The 21,399-nt window shown below is 41.4% G+C and overlaps 1 protein-coding gene across 3 annotated transcripts in view; it reads left to right on the top strand.

The window, feature by feature from the left end:
• Positions 1-20,352, top strand: part of gphnb (gephyrin b) — a 91,435-nt gene extending 71,083 nt beyond the window's left edge. The window contains exons 11-25 of one of the 3 annotated variants that reach the window (XM_056405661.1): positions 1,097-1,153; positions 4,424-4,466; positions 6,292-6,429; positions 9,894-9,986; positions 12,378-12,433; positions 13,023-13,142; positions 13,449-13,507; positions 13,742-13,895; positions 15,465-15,586; positions 15,803-15,890; positions 16,174-16,247; positions 16,455-16,522; positions 16,632-16,735; positions 18,240-18,336; positions 18,954-20,352. In XM_056405661.1, the coding sequence (XP_056261636.1) occupies positions 1,097-1,153; positions 4,424-4,466; positions 6,292-6,429; positions 9,894-9,986; positions 12,378-12,433; positions 13,023-13,142; positions 13,449-13,507; positions 13,742-13,895; positions 15,465-15,586; positions 15,803-15,890; positions 16,174-16,247; positions 16,455-16,522; positions 16,632-16,735; positions 18,240-18,336; positions 18,954-19,087 (1,407 nt within the window). In that variant the 3' untranslated portion in view covers positions 19,088-20,352. The remainder of the gene's footprint in view (positions 1-1,096; positions 1,154-4,423; positions 4,467-6,291; positions 6,430-9,893; positions 9,987-12,377; positions 12,434-13,022; positions 13,143-13,448; positions 13,508-13,741; positions 13,896-15,464; positions 15,587-15,802; positions 15,891-16,173; positions 16,248-16,454; positions 16,523-16,631; positions 16,736-18,239; positions 18,337-18,953) is intronic. The other 2 variants (XM_056405662.1, XM_056405663.1) reach the window with 2 other exon arrangements.
• Positions 20,353-21,399: the final 1,047 nt, after the last annotated feature.

Below are 21,399 nucleotides of genomic sequence, written 5' to 3'. Positions count from 1 at the left end.
TATACACTACCGAGCTAATATAAATGTTGAAAGTAACTTGAAATAGCTAAAGGTAGCTAAAGGTATACCAGTAGCCACCTGCAGTACTGCAACAAAAATATCACCTGTGGCCAAAAAGTATAGAAAGAAAAGACACGTGTTATAATGTTATAATTATTTTTTATATTAGGACCCTCTAAACCATTGAGATGTTTGATGTTTATCATGGCATGACCTAGAAGAGATATGTTTTTAAACATGAGGTTGAGGGAAAGAGACATGACATGGAGTGGGCCGAACTACACAGAAGCAAACCAGCATTATGTGCTTGATGAGCAGCTTTGATTGAAATGAATAATCATCATCCTGGAGTCTGGTATCCAGATTTTATAATCCATCCATGGCTGTAACATAAGGTAGAGGAGTGTCTTTGATAATTAATCATAGTTCTATGAGCAAACCATGTACAAGTAGGATCAAAATAATGTCATATTTGGAATTAACAGTGATGATTAGCTGATTAAATACTAAGATAACATGATAACATTATCTCAAGCTAAAATAATATTGTAACTTCATTTTGTTGTTCCCTCAGGGGAAACTGATCTTGCAGCAGCCATTAAAAATACAACAGAGGACGTGCCATACATAAATACATAAACACACAGACACAAAATAATAAAAAATAAACAAACGAGACCTAGAGGCAGGAGAATAAAACAATAAGATCAACAACTTTGCAAAGTTAGAAATGTTCCATGTAAAAGTTGAAAAACCTGATACTATAAGTCAAAATGTGATCAGCTGGACATCATCGTTGTCCAGGACCTCCAGCATGGCTGCCGCAGGTTGCATTAGGCCGCCTGAAAGCCCTCAACTCTTTCTATTTATCTCTCCTTTTCTCTCTTTCTATCTATCTCAGTTCTCTCTTCGCTGCTCCTCTCCCTTCTCCTGCTAGGGCTGCTTGTTGCAGTGGATGCTTGTCTGTCTGTTTGTTTGTCCTACCGTACGTCCGTCTGTCTTGTCTGTCTTGTCTGTCTTGTCTGTCTGTCTGTAGTGTTGTGGTTGCCGGGACAGATGCACTGATGCCTGTGATTCGATGCTTTATCTCCACTAGCTCCAGTGTAGGTTGGAGGGGCTTAAAGATGATCGCAGGAGGACCTTCAGCTCTCGAGTAACTATCCCGCCCCCCCTTTCCCCTCCACCCCCCCCTTTGCCCTTCCCTCACCCTCCTCCGAGGAGCGCGCAAAACAAACGCCCCGCTCTGTGCCCCCACCCCCACCCCCCCTTTCCCCACTTCCCCTCTCCCCTCCTCTCTCCCTCCTCGCTTGCCCAGCTTTCTCTCTAGCTGTCGCTCACTCTCTTTCTCTGTATGTCTCTCTATCTGTCTGTTGCCACTGGTTCTCAAACTGTCTGTCGTTCACTCTCGTCACTCTCTGTCCGGTCTGTAAGGATTCGTCCTTTCTCCGTCTCCCACGCACACTTCTCTGTCCCTCGTTGTTCACTTTCTCTGTCTGTCTCTCTTTCTCTTCCTCCATCTGTCTGTCTATCTCTGTCTCTGTCTCTCCGGTTAACATGCTCTGCTTTTCAGTAGCTATGTCTGGTGTGCTGGATGTCTGTTCAGTAGATGCCATCAGGCCGCTCTAGTGGTCTTTATTGTTTTTGTTCTTTTCTTCCTGTTTTCCCTCCTTTCTGCTATGTCTCGGCTCTGTAGTTTAGTGAAGTCTGTCTAGTCCGTGCTTCCTGTTTTCGTTTCTTTTTCTTTTCTTTCCGGGCTGTGGGACCACATCATGCTGATCCTCATCCTTCCACCCCCTGTCTCTCTATCTGTCTAACTACCTGTCTTTTTCTATCTCTCTGTCTCTCCATCCCTCCTCTCCCACCATCCCACCCACCCACCCTGCCCGCCAGCCCCACCTCCCATCTCCCACCCTTCTCACCTTGGCTGTTTGGTGCCCAGTGGTGTCGCAGTATTAGCCTAGCTAACGGCGGTGAGGGAGGGGAGGAGAGAGAAAGGGGTGGGTGGGCGGGTGGGTGGGTAGAGAGACCTTCACCTTCACCATGGGTGTTTTGGTTCTCCATACACCACACACACTGCCCACACCCAACTTATGCGATACCTCCAGGTCACAGAGGTTATTGAGATGCAGCAGTTGCAACAAAGGAAGGGAGGACTGTCAGAGCTCACAGGGTGAAAGACATGTTAAGGCAGACAGACAATGACTGAAAGACGAGGAAAGCAGTTATGTCAGTCGACACATCTGAATATAACGGTAGAAAGACAGTCAGGCCAGCGAGCGGGCAAGAAGACAGAGAGCTAAACACACCCCAAAAATGTGAGAATCATGCCCAACTGACAGTTGGCCAAAAGATGCACTGACTGTGTCTATTTACAGCTAATAGACGAGTTAATTCAAGTAACTGCCCTCAATTCTTACACAGACTGTAAAATTCTGGCATCGAAGTTCATTTTGGCTAAATTTATATACTTCAACTGCACCCAGTTCATCCGACTGGGTCTATATTTGTGTAGGTGTATAAAGGATAATGGCGCTCTAATTCTGTGCCAAACTTACAGCCTGATAAACTGCAGCCTGTGATTCTCTTTTACTTATTTAGTCTCTCCCTAAGGCTGAGCTTCCCAGAAGCATGTTCATACCGTAACGCAGCTTCTCCTTTCATTCAGACTGTTAAAACCGTTATTGAGCATCTTAACATCAACATGCATCGATGTCGTGTTAGTTTTGTGGAACTAACTTGATTAAAACATGTTCAGCAGGAGGTTGGCAGCTTGTCCGTGTACCACTTCTACTTGGCAGTTGCCACCTACTGTACAGCCTCTTGCTTTCATTTTCCACTAACCTTTTGCACTTGAAGAGTAACTTAATGCTCGGCTGAAAAGCAGCGTTTGCCTGCTCTCTCTGGTTGGAAGTTTCAGATCTGGTTCCACACACCCAGCGTCACTGAGGAGTGTGGTGTGGGTGTGGTCAGAGGTGTGAGCACACCTTTACATCACTGCAGCAAGAGGGGTGAAGGGCTGTTAAGTTACTCTTTAAACCATGTACAGACTGAATAGAAATGTTGCCTGCTCAAATCTTCATTACAATTTTAAACAGGAAGCAGGTGCTGTTCTTTCTGTACATTTAAAACTACAGCTTTGATATGGTAGCTGTGTCCAAATTCCATACCGTATAAAAACTTAAGCAGGTTTTTTTGAGTATGTAGTGTGTTCACAGTGGCAACTTTAAGTATATTGATACAGTATTGTCTCACTATGCATTGCACAAGGGAAATCAAGCTGGTCACAACCAGGAAAAACAAATTAAGAAAGGAGGTAAAATAGAACATTGCAGAAAACAAAAGGGAAATAGAAAATGACAGCAGAGAGATGACAGGAAACATGGAGCAGGACGGGAAGCAAAGATCTTCAGCCGGACTCAAACGGGGGACACTGAGGTTCATGACTGGCCCCCAGAACCCCTCTAGGCCCTGATTTCCTGTACACTAACTGCAAAAACATTATACTATGACAATTCATACTGTGTATGGTTAGTAAGTGGTATGGAACAGGGACTCAGCAACTGTGGCAGATGTTACTCCCACCCTAACACAAGGAAACAGGGTTTATGGGAAATGAGGTCATAATTCTGACAGACAATAAATGTGAGATTACTGCTCATGGTCTCCTTTATATTTTCACAGTTAGACTGATGTGTTGCAGTTCAATTGGCAACTATTAATTGGTGCTACTTTTATTTCTGATCCCCATTCACTCACTGTGGACGTCATGGAGCTGTGGTCTTAAGATGGTTTTGGGAAACTCAGCCCAGTTTTAACCCACTCTGCTCTCCTCCCCTCCTTCGCATAGATTATACATAGTTAAGCGCTAGTGCAGCTACCATGCAGCATCAGCGATTTTCCACAGAAGCCTCACCGTTCTGCACCACATCTGAACAGCCACTATCTATACTCGACACTACATTTCCACTACATTTGATGTTACACTGTAGCACAGTTAATACATCTGTTATGACCTTGTGATACAATATTGTCACTCTGTATGTTGTTGCCTTTGTCCGTAATATTTAAGTGCTTTAATCTAACGCTAGTGTGACCTGTCCAGTGCATTTTATCAGTGCGAATATCACCTGTGATAACGGTGACATAGCGTACAGTAAGTGATGATAATGGTAATGCAGGAGATGCAGCCATCTCCCAACAGCAGGACAAAGTGCACAGTGTAGTGTGACACGGCTCTTGCCAATGCTTCTGACTTGTTGTTGTATAAACAGCTTCTCATCTCAAGCATGTCAAAAGAGCAGCCCGGTTTATCTCAAATTACCACCACCTCTGCTCTCTCTCTCTCCCTCTCTCTCTCTCTCTCTTTCTCTCTCTTTGTCTTTGCCCTTCGTCTTTCGCTCCCAATCGCTCCCTCCATCTCTAGGTGCAGTCACGATGCAGCAGCAAAGAAAATATCCTAAGATCAAGTGAGTACTAAGCTCCCAATTCAAAAGCACTCCCTTTTCTGTATGTCATATCTGTATGTCACCAAGTGTACTCTCAAACACACAAAAATAGATTTTAAATGAGCATGTGATGTGACAATGCGAGCATGGTGTGTGTGTGCATGTGTGCGTGTGTGTGTGTGTGTGTGTGTGTGTGGCTGCTGTATTATGTTTGCACGTCTGTGTGTACGTGTATGTAAGTGTGTGTGTGTGTGTGTGTGTGTGTGTGTATGTGATGTTTTGCCAGAGGTTGTTAAGCCTCATGTTAAGCATCAGAATATGCTGTTGAAGCGTAAGTGTATGTTTAAAGGAGAGAAATTGGGTCAAGGGAAATCAAAGCACAGCGCCCATTCTTCGCTGTGAGGCAGAGAGGCAGAGCGAGGCAGAAGGAGATAAAGGGAGAGGGAGAGAGAGAGAGCAGATTACACATTAGTTACACCTTGCTTTGTTCCTTTTACCTTTGGAATTATTAGAGAGGTATTATTAGACCAACATGGCTGCTATCGAGTACCTCTATCATCCAGCTGGGTTCCACAGCTTCTGCAGACAAACAGAACTATTTCTTGCCAATCCCTCTTCATAGCGTTTAAATTGTGTTATTGCACATATATATATATGTATATGCACCAAAAAAAAAAAAAGAAATCATGTTAATCCAGTTGTCTTGGTGATATTAGTGTGGAAACACATTAGATATGTTTATTTATTGTACTATTTGTGCATATCATGTCCTGGGTTTGGGAATTTGCCCTTTACTGCTACAGCTGCAAACCCAGTGTGTTCAGATGAGTTTGAACGTCTTAGTAGATTTTTTTTTTTTTTTTTTTGCTTTTCTGGTGGCTCTTGAGTTAAAAGAAAAATTTTAAAATGCTGTTTTTTGTCTCCAGAGATAGTTGAGTGCTTTAGTTTCCTGCCTTTGGAGCCACATGTATGTCTCCACTCTCTCTGGACTGAGTCCTAGCAGATTTCTTTCTCCTCTCTCTCCCATCTTTTGCTGTCAACTTTCAAAATATCTAAATTAAGAATTAAAATGCTAGAAGAAAAGGGGTGAGTGGCATGCCCAAACTCCTGGGGGGGGGGGCACTGGTTTAGAAATTTCAAATTACAGGATGTAGCGTGTGTCCTCTTTTCATCAAAGTCAGTCACGATTTTCTGATTTTGTCTGGGTCTACGTCTGAAAAAAATATTCTCTATTCTTAACCTTGTGCACTGTGTTTACGCCATTTCATTTCAGTGCCGGAATTCTATGTGTAAAAGTCTTTAGTGCTCTGGAAGAAAAACACAACCATAGAACAAAAAAAATTGAGTGTCCGTAGCTGTCAGCTTTTGCTAAAAATTCTACACTGCAATTCCTTTGATGGAAATAACACAGAAACAGCTGTCAGAGGAGAAAATGATGATGATTCATAAATGTCCAGCATTTAAATTTTTTGCTTAAAGTAAAGTAAACGTATTCGAGTATCAGCCAATATGAACTTTTTTCGGATATTTCACAGCTGTTTATTTTTTTTTTTTTTAACAGTACTTTTTTTGGGTGCATATCTTGGTCAAAAAACTTAATAAAAAACAAATCTACTGTATGTAAAAATGATTTTATGTTATTCGTTTACATAGAAAATGAACTCTAAAATATCAATTTCAGTATTGTCTTTGGGTTCTATAAAGTTTATTATGTAGACAATAGTGAATGACTCACCGATGGAGTGATATTAGACACAGCATTGGTCTATCCAAGTATATGCACGGTCACTATTTTTTTTTGACAACCATGTCATGACAGTCTATGTAATGTCACATGTCTTCTCAGGTCACAGTGCAGTGGACATCACCAAGGTGGCCCGGAGGCACCGCATGTCCCCCTTCCCCCTCACCTCCATGGACAAGGCCTTCATCACTGTGCTGGAGATGACCGCTGTCCTGGGCACTGAGATCATCAACTACAGAGGTGAGGAGGACAGATGTTTGGTTCCCTTTAAACTGTCATGCTGTCTGAGCCAACAAAAGAACCCCAAAGAAAGATTTCCCTGCAGACAAATCCTCTTCACACCCACACAAATGCCCCAGATTTGTTAATCTTGCCCCTTGACATCTCCAATTTACCTTCCCATTACATCTGCTGACATCAGCGGCTGAGCCTGCTGGGATGTGGAGGCATCACACCTTTCAGATCGATGCAGCAAAATGCGCTCGCTAAGTTCACATGACAGCATTTAAGCACTCTCTGTCCACGACTGGACACCTTACTGAATCAGCAGCCTCTGTCTGCAGGCCACAGTGTCAGTCACACACAATCAAATACACGCACACACACAAACACACACACTCACACACACACACACACACACACACACACACACACACACACACACACACACACACACACACACAGAGGTTACAAAGGGCACATACATAAGAAACAAACCTTCCTCAATGATCCATATGTTCTGTGTGCACCACACGTGCATGCATCTAGTTCTAGTTCTAGTTCTAGCATCTAGTATGCTTTTTTTTTAAAGCTCCTGTCCAGTTCCACTTTAGAATAATTTACATCTTGGAAATGATCAGTGGAGCCCAGGGTCTGTTCACTTGGTAAATTTAATGGTTCCTAAGATAGAGGAGACAATGTTCAATCTGACGCCAGGCCTTTTCAGGTTTCTTCATTGTTTTTTTATGTTGAGGAACATTTACGGAGCAGAGTGGGAGTTCTGCTTGGCAAATCTTTGGATTCTCCTTCAGCCTTGCACCTATAGTGATATCCTTCGCCATAAGATCGCTGCTGTGTTTCCTTGAGACAATATTGAAGAGTACAGATGCAGCTGAGCTTAACTGTATTTTCAGAATTTTCTACATCATTGCAAACAAATGTCACACATACTGTAGCTAATAATGCCCCTGAATGTCAGCCTAACTTACTGCTCATCAAACCTGCTATTTATCCCAGTCTAAAGTGAGTCTACAGGTTTGATTTTGCGTTAGTATTTTTTGGTTGTTGCTTGTTTAGTTACGGTTTAGTTTATAAACTAACAGAAAATGAGATGTGCACAGTTGATATAGAAAAAAGTTCGCCATAGGTGTCGCCAAAAACGACGAAACCGAGATCCTCGAGATTGCTACTTTAGAGCCGCTATAATCAATAGTTTTATGTTTACCATGGATCAGTGACGATGTGTGATGTGGGCTCATAATGAAACCAACAGAATGAGTCTCAGCACCTTTGAGCTCATTGTTTTGGTTTTACAGCCTACAACTGCGCTGCTTTCGTTTACTCTCGCCGCCCTCATCGGTGTCATTCTCAGGAACAGCTGTTTTCCGTGGAAAGAACATTCAGGGCACCAAACTGCAGAAAAACAAAGTTAGCAACAAGCTAGTGAACATAGTGCAGCATGGAGTAGAGTTGGCGAAGAGGAAAACTGAGCTAAAGTGGAGTAAATATTGGACTTCTATTCGTTTTGTGGCCACGAACATGAATCCAATTGAATGCAAATACCTCGTATCTGCCGGAGGGGGAATAAACATTAATTTTTAGTCTTTGTAGTTACATTTAAGTCGCATTTTAATAACAATTCCCCCTGATTTAGTAAAATTTCTTTAATGTATGTATATGTAGGTCTAAAAAGACATGCACACACAGAGGTTAGTTTAGCACCTGAGGGTGTAGTCATCCTTCTGGTAGAGTGGCCTCAGCACCAGAGGAAGATGACACACAGCCAGGCTTCGGGCCAGAGGGGGAAAACACACACTCTTTAATTCACCTCTGAAGACGTGGCAGCGGGGACTGGGGGGCAATAATGGCCTGTGGCGCACATGACTTCTAGATCAATGATGGTAGAAGGAGCACTTTTTCTTTTCCCAAGTGTAAAGTGATGTTTCATGTTCTTGGAAGAAGGGAGGCAGTCGCAGGATTCACAGGAGCACAGCTGGAAGGAGGACGGAGGGGTAAGGATGAGAGGAAGAAGGGATTTAAGTGATGAAATATTTAGACAGACAAGAGCTGGAGCAGCTCCCCTGCTGGATTAAGAGGGGTCTGCACGTGTGTGTTTGTCGTGTGTGTGTGAGGTGTGTACTGTGTCATAGTGTGATACTGGGTGTATACTGTATGCTGTAGTGAAGTTTTTTAGGTAAAATATTTCAAGAATTGTAAGTTCTTGACAGAGGCAAGAAAGAAAATGAGCGTATTTCCCAAATTGTTGAACAATTCCTTTAAATCCCATCTATCTTTTTGCAAGAAAACCTACACCGTATGTTTGGTGTGAACGTGCAGGTGCACATGCATGTATATGTTTTAGAGACACCTCTACTCCTCCACTGTCTTCTAAACATTCAAATTTGAAGTGGAAAATGATTTGGTTTGGTCCATGTTGCCATGCCCTGTGCTTCAATGTTGATTCTGTAGCCTTTTCAAAACCTGGACATACATGTAAGTGATGCTCTGCAAAGCACCTGTTCAAACACACACTTTGCATCTGCAACAAGAACTTCACCTCTGTTCTATTTTTACGCACGACTCAGCTTCAGCACATGGTTTCAACAAGCTGTTTAAGTAGCAGCTTGGAAGGACTAAAATACATCTCAGATGAAGTGCTGTTGACTTAAAAAAAAATGGGAAAAAAGAAAGAAAACATGTAAGGATTGGACAAGAGCATGTGTGTCTTTCCTCTGCGACTGAGATGCATTATTAACAGCTGCTCGTTATGACTGGCATCTAGTAAGCTGATGTGTGTGGGTGTCTGTGTGTGTAGATGCATCTTTTTTTCCCTTCAACTCATTGATATCAAAGCTTAGATCTTCATATTAACACCCACATAATCATATCATAAAGGCTCAGAAAAATGCTATATATAGCCTCACAGCAGCTTACGGTATTTTAGTGCCAGGATTTTTCTCCTCCACCCACTCTGCCCCTGTCTTTTTCCATCTTTCTTTCCTTCCCTCACTTTCTCTGAGCTATTGTTCCCATGCAGAATCTCCATGAGTGTTTCCTGAGTGTTTTTAAGTTGTCTGGCTGGTAGAAGTGGTTAAGAAATTTGGATAAGGACACTTGCAAGCCTCCACTTTCTGTATGTGAATCAGTAAAGCTGAAATAGAAAAGGAGAGTGTAGGGTGTGTGTGCGTGCCTGTGCATGTGTGTGTGTGTGTTCATGTGTACTGGTCAGGTGGTGAGTCATGCAGAGAGATCCTGATGCATGGTGTCACACTCTGTCTCTCTTTAAAACACACACACATACACATATACACACCTCGGGCGCATATGTCTCTCTGTATTTTAATCCGAATCAGATGCACTGTCTCCCTCAACTCTCTCTGCCTCTGTCTCTCTTTTCTCTGTCTTCTTTTTTTTCCAGCTGCCGCTCTCTCTTCCCAACTTCTCCTCCTTTCCTCATACCCATGTTCTTCCTCTTTCTCCCACAGATGGGATGGGTCGAGTCCTGGCTCAGGACGTTTATGCCAAAGACAACCTGCCACCCTTCCCTGCTTCTGTCAAGGATGGTTATGCTGTGAGAGGTAAGCACCGCAGATTATGGCAGGTGATGTAAAACATGTTCCTCTCCTCTTCTTCTTGTTCTTCTTCTTCTCTCTCAAGGTCTTACTGTGTGTCTGTCTCAGATCAGCTGTTTTTTTTTTTGTATTGGGTTCAGTTTTGCATTTTGTAAACAAATGTAGATAAGAAACAAAGTGTTGATGTTAAAGCTACAAAACAACAGTTTAAATGTTAAAACCAATATTCAAAACTTGAAATGGTTAAAGTGATTTCAATGCATATGGGTTCTGGAGCAGTCCAGTCCAGGTTAGTCAGAATCTGCCATCAATGTCTAATAAGTAGAGCCCATGTTAATATGGTACTTTCGTTGTCAAAGCCCTTTTTAGGCTTTAGCCTCATTTTAATGAGGAGTTTGCTATGTTAAGATTTTTACACATCACTATATTAAAATGAGTTGCTCTACATAAGCTAGTTCTCATGTAGATATTTATTATTAAATGTGCCCACATATTAACTGCCAGGAATAACTTTTACCTAGCTAACTGACAAAGCTAACATTAGCATGCTAATGTATAACCTCTTTAGACTGAGGAGTAAAAGAGGTAATGAGATATGATGTTATTATGATGTGATGATGTGACATTACATTTCATAAAAATAATACAATATACCTCAAGATATGAAATGCTATGCTGATGCTGATGTTAAACAGAATGACCAAAAAGCATTGTTTAGTTTTGCATGATTACTACTAGCTCTGAAACACAAATTAAACAAACTGATACCTATATTAGTAGTAGTAATATATTGTTTTGTCCCCTAAAATGATTATTTAGCATTCGTTTGGAATGGAAACATATGACTGTCACTGTGCACGTTATCCATAGAGTCACTGCTGTAATTTCTTAGGAGGAAGTTGCAGAGCATACGGTAGATCCATCCGAGGGACTAACCAGGCCAGTGTGTCTTTCTTCCTACTTAAATGACCTGACTGTCCCAGTTAGACGTGAAAAGGACACTGGGGCAGTGGAGAACTGCCTCAGGAGCAATGTAAGGGCTTCTTCTGCCAGGGCAAACTGGAGGAACACCGAGGCACTGCACTGTGGGAAATAGAGGGGGGCTCTGCTCCATAGCCGCCAGGTGGAAATGAGTGACATGAGGTTGCTCTAAAAACTTGCTTGGGCTTTACCTTTGCACAGACACTGGAATGAAACCCATCTCCCTGAACAAACTCCTGAGAGCGGTTTTCTAGGTGAGATCCAGGGGGAAGTTGGTTGGGCTCTCTTGGTCAGTAATTCAGTGGCTGGGAGTCCTGGAGAGCAGCGAGGGCTCTGTTACCCTGGAGAGCAGGGTGGCAGCTTGTTGGCTCCAGGCGGCTCAAAGACTCTTGCATATAACATCTGCTGTTGGCTCTTGCTGATGGAGTAGGAGGAGCAGAACACCACAGGTCTCCCTGGATTTTATACATCTGTCCTGAGGGCCTGGCTCCGGCTGAGGCATACATGTGCAGATTTTAGAGATTTTAGGGCCTAGCCTGTGGGTGTGGAAGGAGCCAATAACCTATTGCTTTCTATAGAAATAGTGCAGGTTTTTTTATTTGTTTTTGTTTTTTGCTCTTTCACCAAGCTGCAACATCCACGTTTCTCTGTCTCTGGGATTTAGAAAAAAAACGTACACACTGAATTATCTAACTTTGGTTAGTCTACAAAATGGGTTAAGTGAAGCCCTGAGTTTATAGCTAGAGGCCTGGTGGCGCCAAAGAGTTTGAAGCTCTTTTGAGAGCATCACCAGAAATGAAGGCGTAACTGTAGAAAAAAATAGAGTCTTTCTATGATCTGAGAATGGTGCAGTTTGGACGAGTAGGAACCTCAAAGCCTTGAAGGAAACACTGAGGGTTTGAAATGGTGAAAATCTCACGTGTACATTGTGCCAATCTTTCAAAAAACTAGGAAAACAGTCCTTGTAACAGTTTGTAACTTAACACCAGATATTTGTCATCAATTATCAATTTGCCAGGAAAAGAGTTTTTTAATAACCAGTATGGAAGCATTTAATCCTGAAATTCAGATTATATGTTAAACCATTCTTGGTCTGTAAACACGCAGGACAATTAAAGCTGTTTCTGTTTTCCCATTGGCTCTTTGGCTGTAGCAATACTAAAGGTATGGTCTCTGTTGAAAAATGCGTAGAGAGGAGAAATGTCTAACTGTATGGTGGATGATTAAACCTGTGCCCATTTTTGAGACGTTTGATTTAAAGCACATAAAAGACATTAAAGTTTCCTTTTCCTCCTGTTTGTTCGTTCTGTAGTGCACTGAAATAAAGTGACACACTCCAACGCGCGCGCGTACACACACACACACATTTTCAGTTGCACATTTGTGTAATGTTATTAAATCTTTCTTTTATTTTAGCGGCTGACGGCCCGGGCGACCGCTTCATCATTGGAGAGTCCCAAGCTGGAGAGCAGGTGCACGCCCATGTTGACGCTTAGACACACATGCTTTCTCTCACTCACAAAAAGACCCTCACACACACACACACACACACACACTAACACAGTCACTCTCATGCAAAACCCACACACAACCTGTATATGAAAATAAAGTGCTTCACTTTTGTCCTTCACCTCATGCCTTGACCAGCTGTAACTGCGCACCAGTGTGTTCCCTTAGAAGGTGATGAAGAGCTCTTCGCCCCGAAGCAGGGCTGGAAAGTCAAAGTGCTGCCAAACTTTAAAACAGATTAGACCTCCGAGACAAGAGTTAGGCTACAGAGATTTATCGACTGCCTTGACCTCTCATCTTGACCAAAATCAGCACACATGCAAACATGCCCTCGATTCATTCAGCTCTTTTGTGTGTTTTTGTTCAAAGTTGTCATGACTTTTGGGAACTTCAGTATAATTATTCACAGTTCCCACAGTTGAAAAGAGACACCTTACAAAAAGTTGAAAGACTATCAGTGTGTCATGATTTATCCTTTATTTAGTTAATATTTTAGTTTAATTTGAATTAAAGTTCTGTCCTATATTTTGTCTGCTCTGTGTCCCTGTACAGCCCACCCACACGGTGATGCCTGGCCAGGTGATGAGGGTGACGACAGGTGCTCCTATCCCCTGCGGGGCCGACGCTGTAGTCCAGGTTGAAGACACCGAGCTCCTCCGAGAGTCTGAAGACGTACGTGTGGCACTTCACCCGACACACATACAGGCAGGAGGACGTCGGAGTCAGAACTCAACCCAAACACAAGCTCACCTGTGAAGGGATCAGAAAAGTTTGCCTCACATTTACCTACATGTGTAGCTTCTGTACCAGCACCACAGCAGCTGAAAATGGGTTGTTGTTTTGAATTTCACAGCGAGTGAGTTTAGCCCAGAGATGGACGGGATGCACAATGAATCTTGGTCTAGCACAGTCACTTGGGCCTGATGGGAAACTGTATCTGTTCACTGCGATGGACCTGACAGCTGGTTTGTCTTTCAGGGCACAGAGGAGCTGGAGGTACGAATCCTAGTACAGGCTCGTCCAGGGCAGGACATCAGGTTAGTGTCTTATTGTGTTGGTTGCTATTAAGAAGGTCGAAATCAGAATCACGATTTTATTTAACAAATACTGTAGATTTGGTAGAAAGTTGTTTTTTAAGTATACGTCTGTATACATCTATAGGGTCTTTTAAATGAAAAAGATTACTGTAAGCTCAGTTGATATAAGTACAATGTAAATATTTAATTTAGGCCTATACAGGTTTTAATTGCACAGTGCTCATTTCTCCATAGGCCTATCGGTCACGACATCAAGCGTGGGGAGTGTGTGCTGGCAAAGGGCACCCATATGGGCCCATCTGAAATTGGTCTCCTGGCCACTGTTGGAGTCACAGAGGTGGAGGTCCAGAAATTCCCTGTGGTGGCCGTCATGTCCACAGGAAATGAGGTAAGGGTTTAAAAGAAAACATGATGGTCATTTGGGGGATTACACCCCTTATGCACTCAACCAAATAACGATACAGTAAAATATTATTTCTGTGTTTGCCACAAAGCTTCGGCCTCAGCTGCAAAGGGTCCAGCAGTGTACCATCTTTGCTGACAGCGTACCTCGTTCATATTTATGCACAATCAACATTGTTTGCTTTGACTGTGGACACAACATTCAGAACTGAATGTGCATTCATCTGTTTCATGTGTGCTTTCATGTGTCCGTCTGTGACCAGGTGATTTAGTTTGCATTTTCTGTGCAATTGATGTGCAGTTTGAATTTCATGGGGTGTGTAACTTTCATGGAGATCCTCAGCAGACTCTAAATTACCCATAACACCTTGTTCTCAGTGCTGTGCAAATATATTTAAAGTTATTATAAATCAGCCATGAGTCACCTACTCCATGGCCACATGCCAAACCTACAAAGTGGAATATTGTCCTCGTGTCTCCTTTAAGCAAGTGTAACGAAATGGAGGCTATGGTTCAGATATAATATACATATACAATATATATATATATATATACATAATACATCTGCCCACAAACCCACTACAAACATGCTGAATTAGGTGTATGTTAATTTGTGATGTTGTTTTCCTTTAATAATTGTGCTAATTAGCAGTGGCTGTTGGAGTTTCCTCATTCTGACGTCTACTGCTGAAAGAAACAGAGATTTCAGATTCGTAGTTCTATAAAAAAAGTAAGAATGTCAGGATGCATGAATGAAAATAGAAGACATGCATTTTACTGTGGGTTGATTTCACTTATTCCAAAATGTAACTGAAGCATGTTACACACATACTGCATTTACTCATAAATCGACAAGACCCGCAAACATTTACTTAGCAAGTTGTTGTTCTGTCTGACAGTAGGGCTGCAGCTAATGACTATATACTATTTTTTTGATTGGTTGATTGATTGATCAATATACCCATTAAACCATAGAATAGAGAAAAGAGACCATCACAAGTTCCCAGAGCCCCAGGTCTTAATTTGCTTGTCTGTCTCACAAATAGCTCAAAATCCAAAGTTATTCAGTTTACAATAAGACATAAAACAGAGTAAATTACTCACATTTCATTGTCAAAATGAATGGTGATTAATTTTCTGTTAATGGACTAATCAATTAATGGACTAATCATTTCAGCACAATCTGAACGCACAAGCAACACCGAATCTCTGCTCAGTCAGAAGTGTTGTATGATATTTTTAAACTGAGTAACATTTTGGCAATCGCTGTATTGGCCTATTTTTCTGAATCCTTTGGTTCCAAGAGCAGGCTAAATACAGTAATAATGTGATAGTAAACTAAGGGTGTTTTTGCCAACACGCGTCTTAGCCCCTCGTCCTCCAGCTGAACAATTATTTCTTTACCCACCAGACTTCTCTTCCACCCAAAGAGACACTAAGAATATTTTCTGAATAATGTTTTAAGCTTTAGCTGGTTTTAACTGACTTAAAAAAAAAAAAAAAGTATATTGAATGTATATTTAGTGTTTCGATTTTGCCACTTTTGTTGTGGAAGCTGCTGAACCCAGAAGATGACCTCCATCCAGGGAAGATCAGAGACAGCAATCGCTCCACCCTGCTGGCCACTATTCAGGAGCACGGCTACCCCACTATCAATCTGGGCATCGTGGGAGACAAGTACGCCTTCCCAATTCTCCTCTTAAAAAAATTCCTTTAGCCATTAACATTTCCACACCTCCAATATCATCTTTATATATTCCCTCTTATCCAAACCTAGCTCTGTATTTTCTTTGACCTTCCATTATTTCCTCTCCTGCGAGTTGGTGGTTAACATCTGTTTGTGTGCGCGTGTGTTCGTGTGTGTGTGTTCGTCTGTTTCCTTGTGCCCCACAGCCCCGATGACCTTCTCAACGCTCTGAATGAAGGCATCAGCCGTGCTGATGTCATCATCACCTCAGGAGGAGTGTCCATGGGAGAGAAGGTATGTGACTGAAGAAAGTGCACACGTTCGGTCATGGCATTGTGTTTCACTGACACCCTGTGGCCGAGAGTGGGACGACAGCCTGTGTTTTTACAGTAAATAATAAAAAAACACAGAAAGTCCAATTTTTTAAAACCAATTTATGAGCATTATTATTCGGTGAATGTCTGATTCTACGTGTTTATTTTTAATGTATTACTCTTTTCTGTTTGTTAACTGTTGTTGATTATTTTAGTCCCTTGTGTCAGTATTTCATCAGGGTTTGTAATTTTGTCTTTTTTAGGACTACCTGAAGCAGGTGCTGGATATCGATCTTCATGCTCAGATCCATTTTGGTCGTGTTTTCATGAAACCAGGGTAAGAAAATGAGTCTGCTTTGTTCCAATGCAAATGAGCGAGTAAAAGTCAACAAAATAATCAGAGGAAATGTCAGGTGTACATTTAGAGCGATGTTGCCCAAACAATACAATTATACTAAAGTTAGGTTTGAAATATAAAATGTAAGACAGATTTGTTGAAAATTAATAAATTAAATATTAATATATGTTGTTGTTTTTTTTTCAGTCTCCCAACAACATTTGCCACCTTGGACATGGACGGTGCTCGCAAACTAATCTTTGCCCTCCCAGGTAGTGTGTGAAGTTGAGAGAAAGAGTGATTCACCCAGCTGGCTCTGAAGAGATGTTACTCATATATTTTTCTCTTCTTGCTCTCCTCTCTGTGTTTGTCCGTCTGTCCTAGGAAACCCCGTGTCCGCTGTTGTCACCTGTAATCTTTTTGTCATCCCTGCCTTAAGGAAGATGCAGGGCATTTTGGACCCTAGGCCCACCATCATCAAAGCGAGGGTAGGATGCACAGGGCAACCAGGGAATCCTGACTTATTGGCCAAGACACACAAAGCCAAAGTTCATCACGTTCTGAAGTACTGGTAGTCACAAACAGTATTTTTTTTTTTTTCAGGTACAAGATCTCCACCGAGATCATGATTCAGAGTCATTGTTTAGGTGATGAAAAAGAAGTTTCAGCCTTTCTGGTTGAACAAAAACAGCCAATCGTATCAGATTTCATCTAGAAAAGGGTGCAACGCTGCTGTCATGTTTATCAAAGACAAGTCTCCATTTGCAAAAAGATCCCTTCTCCTCCCGTTTGTGAGCAACAGATACAACAAACTGTAGCAGACAGGAAATACAAAACATCAGAATATTTACAATTATATTTGTACTAAAGTTTCAGATCGGAACATTGCAGTCCATTGCGTCTTAACTCATGATTTTATACCATTTTCATCATCCGCTTGATACATATTTATGACCACCATGTTTTGCTATGACTTGGCAGAGGAGGCAATCACAGCCCACACTGACCTGAAGGCCTGCTCCCCGGTCATGAATATTCATAATTGTTGAGCGAGACAAATCATAATAATATCATACATACTGAGCAGACATAGCCTGTGTCCCCGAGTAGCATCATCAAGTAAGAGGTCTGGTCCCCTGCCATCATGGGTGCTATCCAGAGTGCTACGCTACATCACTTGGTGTTATAAAGCAGTTAGAAATCAACTTGAACGCATTACTGCCACTTAGTGGCGGAACTGATGGCTTTAAAGTGCAGATGAAGCCAGATAATTTCCCTCAACAGATGGCATCAGACCCAGGTCAAATAGTATTCTGGAAAAACCTTCGTGTCTGCCAGCAAAGTTGGAAGAGCTTTCCACTGCTTTCTGTTTGCCTTTTTGCCTATTAGCAAATATATAAAGTTTAAAAATGTACAAAAGTATTTGGCAGAATTTGGGTTGGCAGCTAGCCTTTAACCCAGTAATTATATTCTGGTGATTGCCCAGATCTGGGATTTTTGCCATTAGAAGTATTTTGTTTTGTTTTTTAGCTGTAATTATTCTGCTGCATTAATGTGCAAGAAGAAAGTTGGATATCAAGGACTTCCCTACTTTGGCGTAAAATGAATCCTTGAGGACACATGCTAAACCAACATAAAATGTTACCAAGTCCAAAGCTTTGTAGGGGTTTATGGCACAACTGCACCTACATCCAAGGTGCATGGAGAAGCACAAAAAAAAAGAGTCTGAAGAGGTCAAAACTCCTGCAGCACTTGTAGAATAAATACCAACGTTATTGTGAGTCCAGTGTGTTATGGATTGTGGTCTTCATCTGGGTCATGATTCCATAGCTTTACCAGTCTACAGTCAAAGTCAGAAACCGTCTGCAATTAAAAATGCTACTGTAACTCTTGCCTTTGTAGGCGCCAGAATATCGGGGTTTGCCACATACGACAATAAAGTGACTTGTTGACATATATCATTATAATTTATGTTCTATGTTTTATCCCCAGTTGTCTTGTGATGTGAAGTTGGACCCTCGCCCTGAATACCACCGCTGCATTCTGACATGGCATCACCAGGAACCTCTGCCGTGGGCACAGAGCACAGGTACCAAAATCATAGTCACCAAATAATGCAGTATGACAACCACATACTGTATGTCTGTATTTGAGCCTTTATCTTTTTCTGTCAAGCAGGGAATCAGAGTTTTAAAAACAAAAAAAACAAAAGCAAAACCAATTAGCTAGACAGGATCATTTTGAGAGATACAGTTTTTGACTTCTATAAGTCCGTATGCATTGGGCTTCTATATACAGAAGTGCATTTACTTAATGTAAATATTTGTCTTTTGTAAGTAAACGTGTGATGCATTTTCTGGGCATTCTAGAGTTCATAATAGTCACAAAATAAAACACAAACACAAACCAGTTGCAACCTCAGATGGTCTTCATTAGAAAGCAGAAATAATAAAGTACATTGATGGTACCTTTCACTTTATATACTACCTCAACATTCTCTGAAGTTATTGCATTCGAGCACCTGCTCTCTTCAGTATCTTAACATTAGCCAGTTTGACAATGAAAACTAAGAAAATTAACAGGTCTGCAAAACTGCAAAGCTTAATGAATTGAAGTTTAAGTATCATTATGATGGGATGAAACAGAAGAATCCGCACTTTTCCGCTCATGGTTTAAAGTTCCGTCTTCCCGTCCTCTCTGCTGCAGGGAACCAGGTGAGCAGCAGGCTGATGAGTATGCGCAGCGCTAACGGGCTCCTCATGCTACCTCCGAAAACAGAGCAATACGTGGAGCTGCACAAGGGCGAGGTGGTTGATGTCATGGTCATCGGCCGGCTATGATGTCATCACAGAGGGACGGAGAGTTGGCGTCATATAGCGAGGGTTGGAATGGGTGGTTCACGGTGCATGTCCACATATCATTGACTATTCTGTAATATGCAACGGCACAGCTAGTTTTTATTGATTTGGATAACGTTGAGGTATAGTCAACATCTTGATCACAACCTAGATACATATGAAAAAATTAATTTAAAAAGATTATAGTATTTCAAACAAAGAAAATATAACTTTTAATGAAAAAATCAAATTATAAAAAGAGATTTATTCTGTAATATATTATTATGATTATTCTTATTCTTATTATCATTATTCTTCTTATTATCATTATTATATTAAGGCAACTTCGTTCCTTTCATTGCAATTGCTTTGTGTGTTCAATGCTAGACCTTATCTATAGCAGTAGCATTTTAATAGACAGCTGTAGGTGCCTGCCAGGACAAAAAAAGAAAATTATTATTTTCTCATCTTTAGTGGAAAAAAATAATCTGTTTTTTGAAAATGAAGAAAACATTGAGGAAGACTCCAGATTTCCCATGGTGCTCAGCTAAGAGGAAGAGGAGGCACATCAAGGCCACTTCCTCTTTTGAGCGCCCATCAAGGTGACACTTCTGTTTTTCTCTCATTAGTATGCATCATAATGGCTTCACAAAGAGCTTTGCTTGTTGTTTATCTTGTGAGTCTTGTTTATGTGCGCAGTGCCAAATGCCTGGGCAGGGAAGAGGTGATGTTTGGAGGGGGAGGTGGGGGGGGGCACGCCCCAGTCTGCCCAGACCCTGAAGCTTCCTTATATTCACGGTGACCGGGTGTAAACTCTGCCCCAAACCCCCCCCAGGGGCGAGCTGAACCTGGGGAAAATAATCTTTTATTTGATCAACTATTTAAGAAAAAAAAAAGAAAGAAAAGAAACAGCTTCTTTAAGTGCTGACAGCCTTTTTAACCAACTTCACAAAAAATGTACAGAAAAAATAAGAACCATATTGTACAGATATATGTGACCAGCACTCCTAAGGAAATTATTAAGCAATGAGGAGACATTGAACAACGCTGTACTATAACATTTTCTGTAATGATATGAAACTGATGAAAGAGACTAAGATAATAAAAATCCTTGATGATTATGTAAAAAAAAGTTCTTGTTGGGTTTCCTTTTTTAATAAAATATATCTAAAGAAAAAGCAGTGATTTTCTTCTTTGGTACTAAAAGTTTTGTAGGTCCCGTAGCCTGAAGGTTAGAGAAGTGCATGAATTTTGAATGAATGAGTAACGGTCTTACCTCCCTTGCTAACCATTGTCAAGGTCCATGACCAAATCACCCCAGTGGATAGAGTTCCCAAATGTGAATGTGTTTAGCTTACTCAAGTACTGTATTAAGTACCATTTTGAGAGACTTTCCATTACATTTACTTCACATCTAAGCCAAGAGCTGTCTCCAGTAGTGGAGAGCGACACCAATGTTAACTCTTGTCTCTATCGCGTCTTTTCTTTTACCGAAGTTAGCACGGTAACCAGCTAGCTACGGCCCGTCTCATTACTTTCTGATAGCGACTCACTGCAGCTTTCAATCTGCCTCAAAGATGTAGCGCTGCTCAGAGGGCGCATTATAACCTCCTATCTAGTAAAGGCAATGACAAAAGCTCTTGTCAAGTGATAATCACCACCACCCGCTGCCGGCAAGAAACCAGACTTGGCGGAAGAGAAAACTTGCAAATAGCCCCTTGAAACCACTGGTTCACAATCGTTTCAGCTTGTGACCCTGCACATCAAGCAGTTTCTAGTTAGAGCGCTTTATCATGTTTCAGATGTTTATGAATTGCAGTATAACCAAAGAGACATTCCCATCTAAACTTCACACATGGTTTCATTCAATATTTTACCATAAAAAAAACCAGGGTTAGCAAAAAGTCCAAAAATAAATTCAAATTTTTAAAGCAGAACTTCTTCTTTCTTCTCCCATTAACCATCTCATGACCCCTCAAATTTATCTTGTATCAGTCAAAGAGGCCACTTTTCTGCCAAGCGAGTACTTTTGGTATTTTAAGTGTATTTTTGCTGTTAATACCTCTGTCCTTGTATGTAAAATTAAGAGTTTCAATACAGGACTTTGACTCGTAGTTGAGTATTTTTACATTACTGTGTTGGTACTTTTTGTATTAATTTATCTGAGTACTTCCTCCACCACTGCTTCTTCCATATACAAAGAAGAAGCAGCTGCATTGGAATGAATCACTGTAAAGAAAAGAGGGTTTAACTGTCTCTCTTTCCAGGAGAGTAAGTATTTAAGAATCAGGAACTGGCAGGAAAGAGCCTAATGA

The sequence above is a fragment of the Seriola aureovittata genome, chromosome 19, assembly GCF_021018895.1.
Source record: "Seriola aureovittata isolate HTS-2021-v1 ecotype China chromosome 19, ASM2101889v1, whole genome shotgun sequence".
Taxonomy (NCBI): Eukaryota; Metazoa; Chordata; class Actinopteri; order Carangiformes; family Carangidae; genus Seriola; species Seriola aureovittata.
Note: the sequence above shows the minus strand (reverse complement) of the source record. Positions and strands in the feature narration are given on the sequence as shown.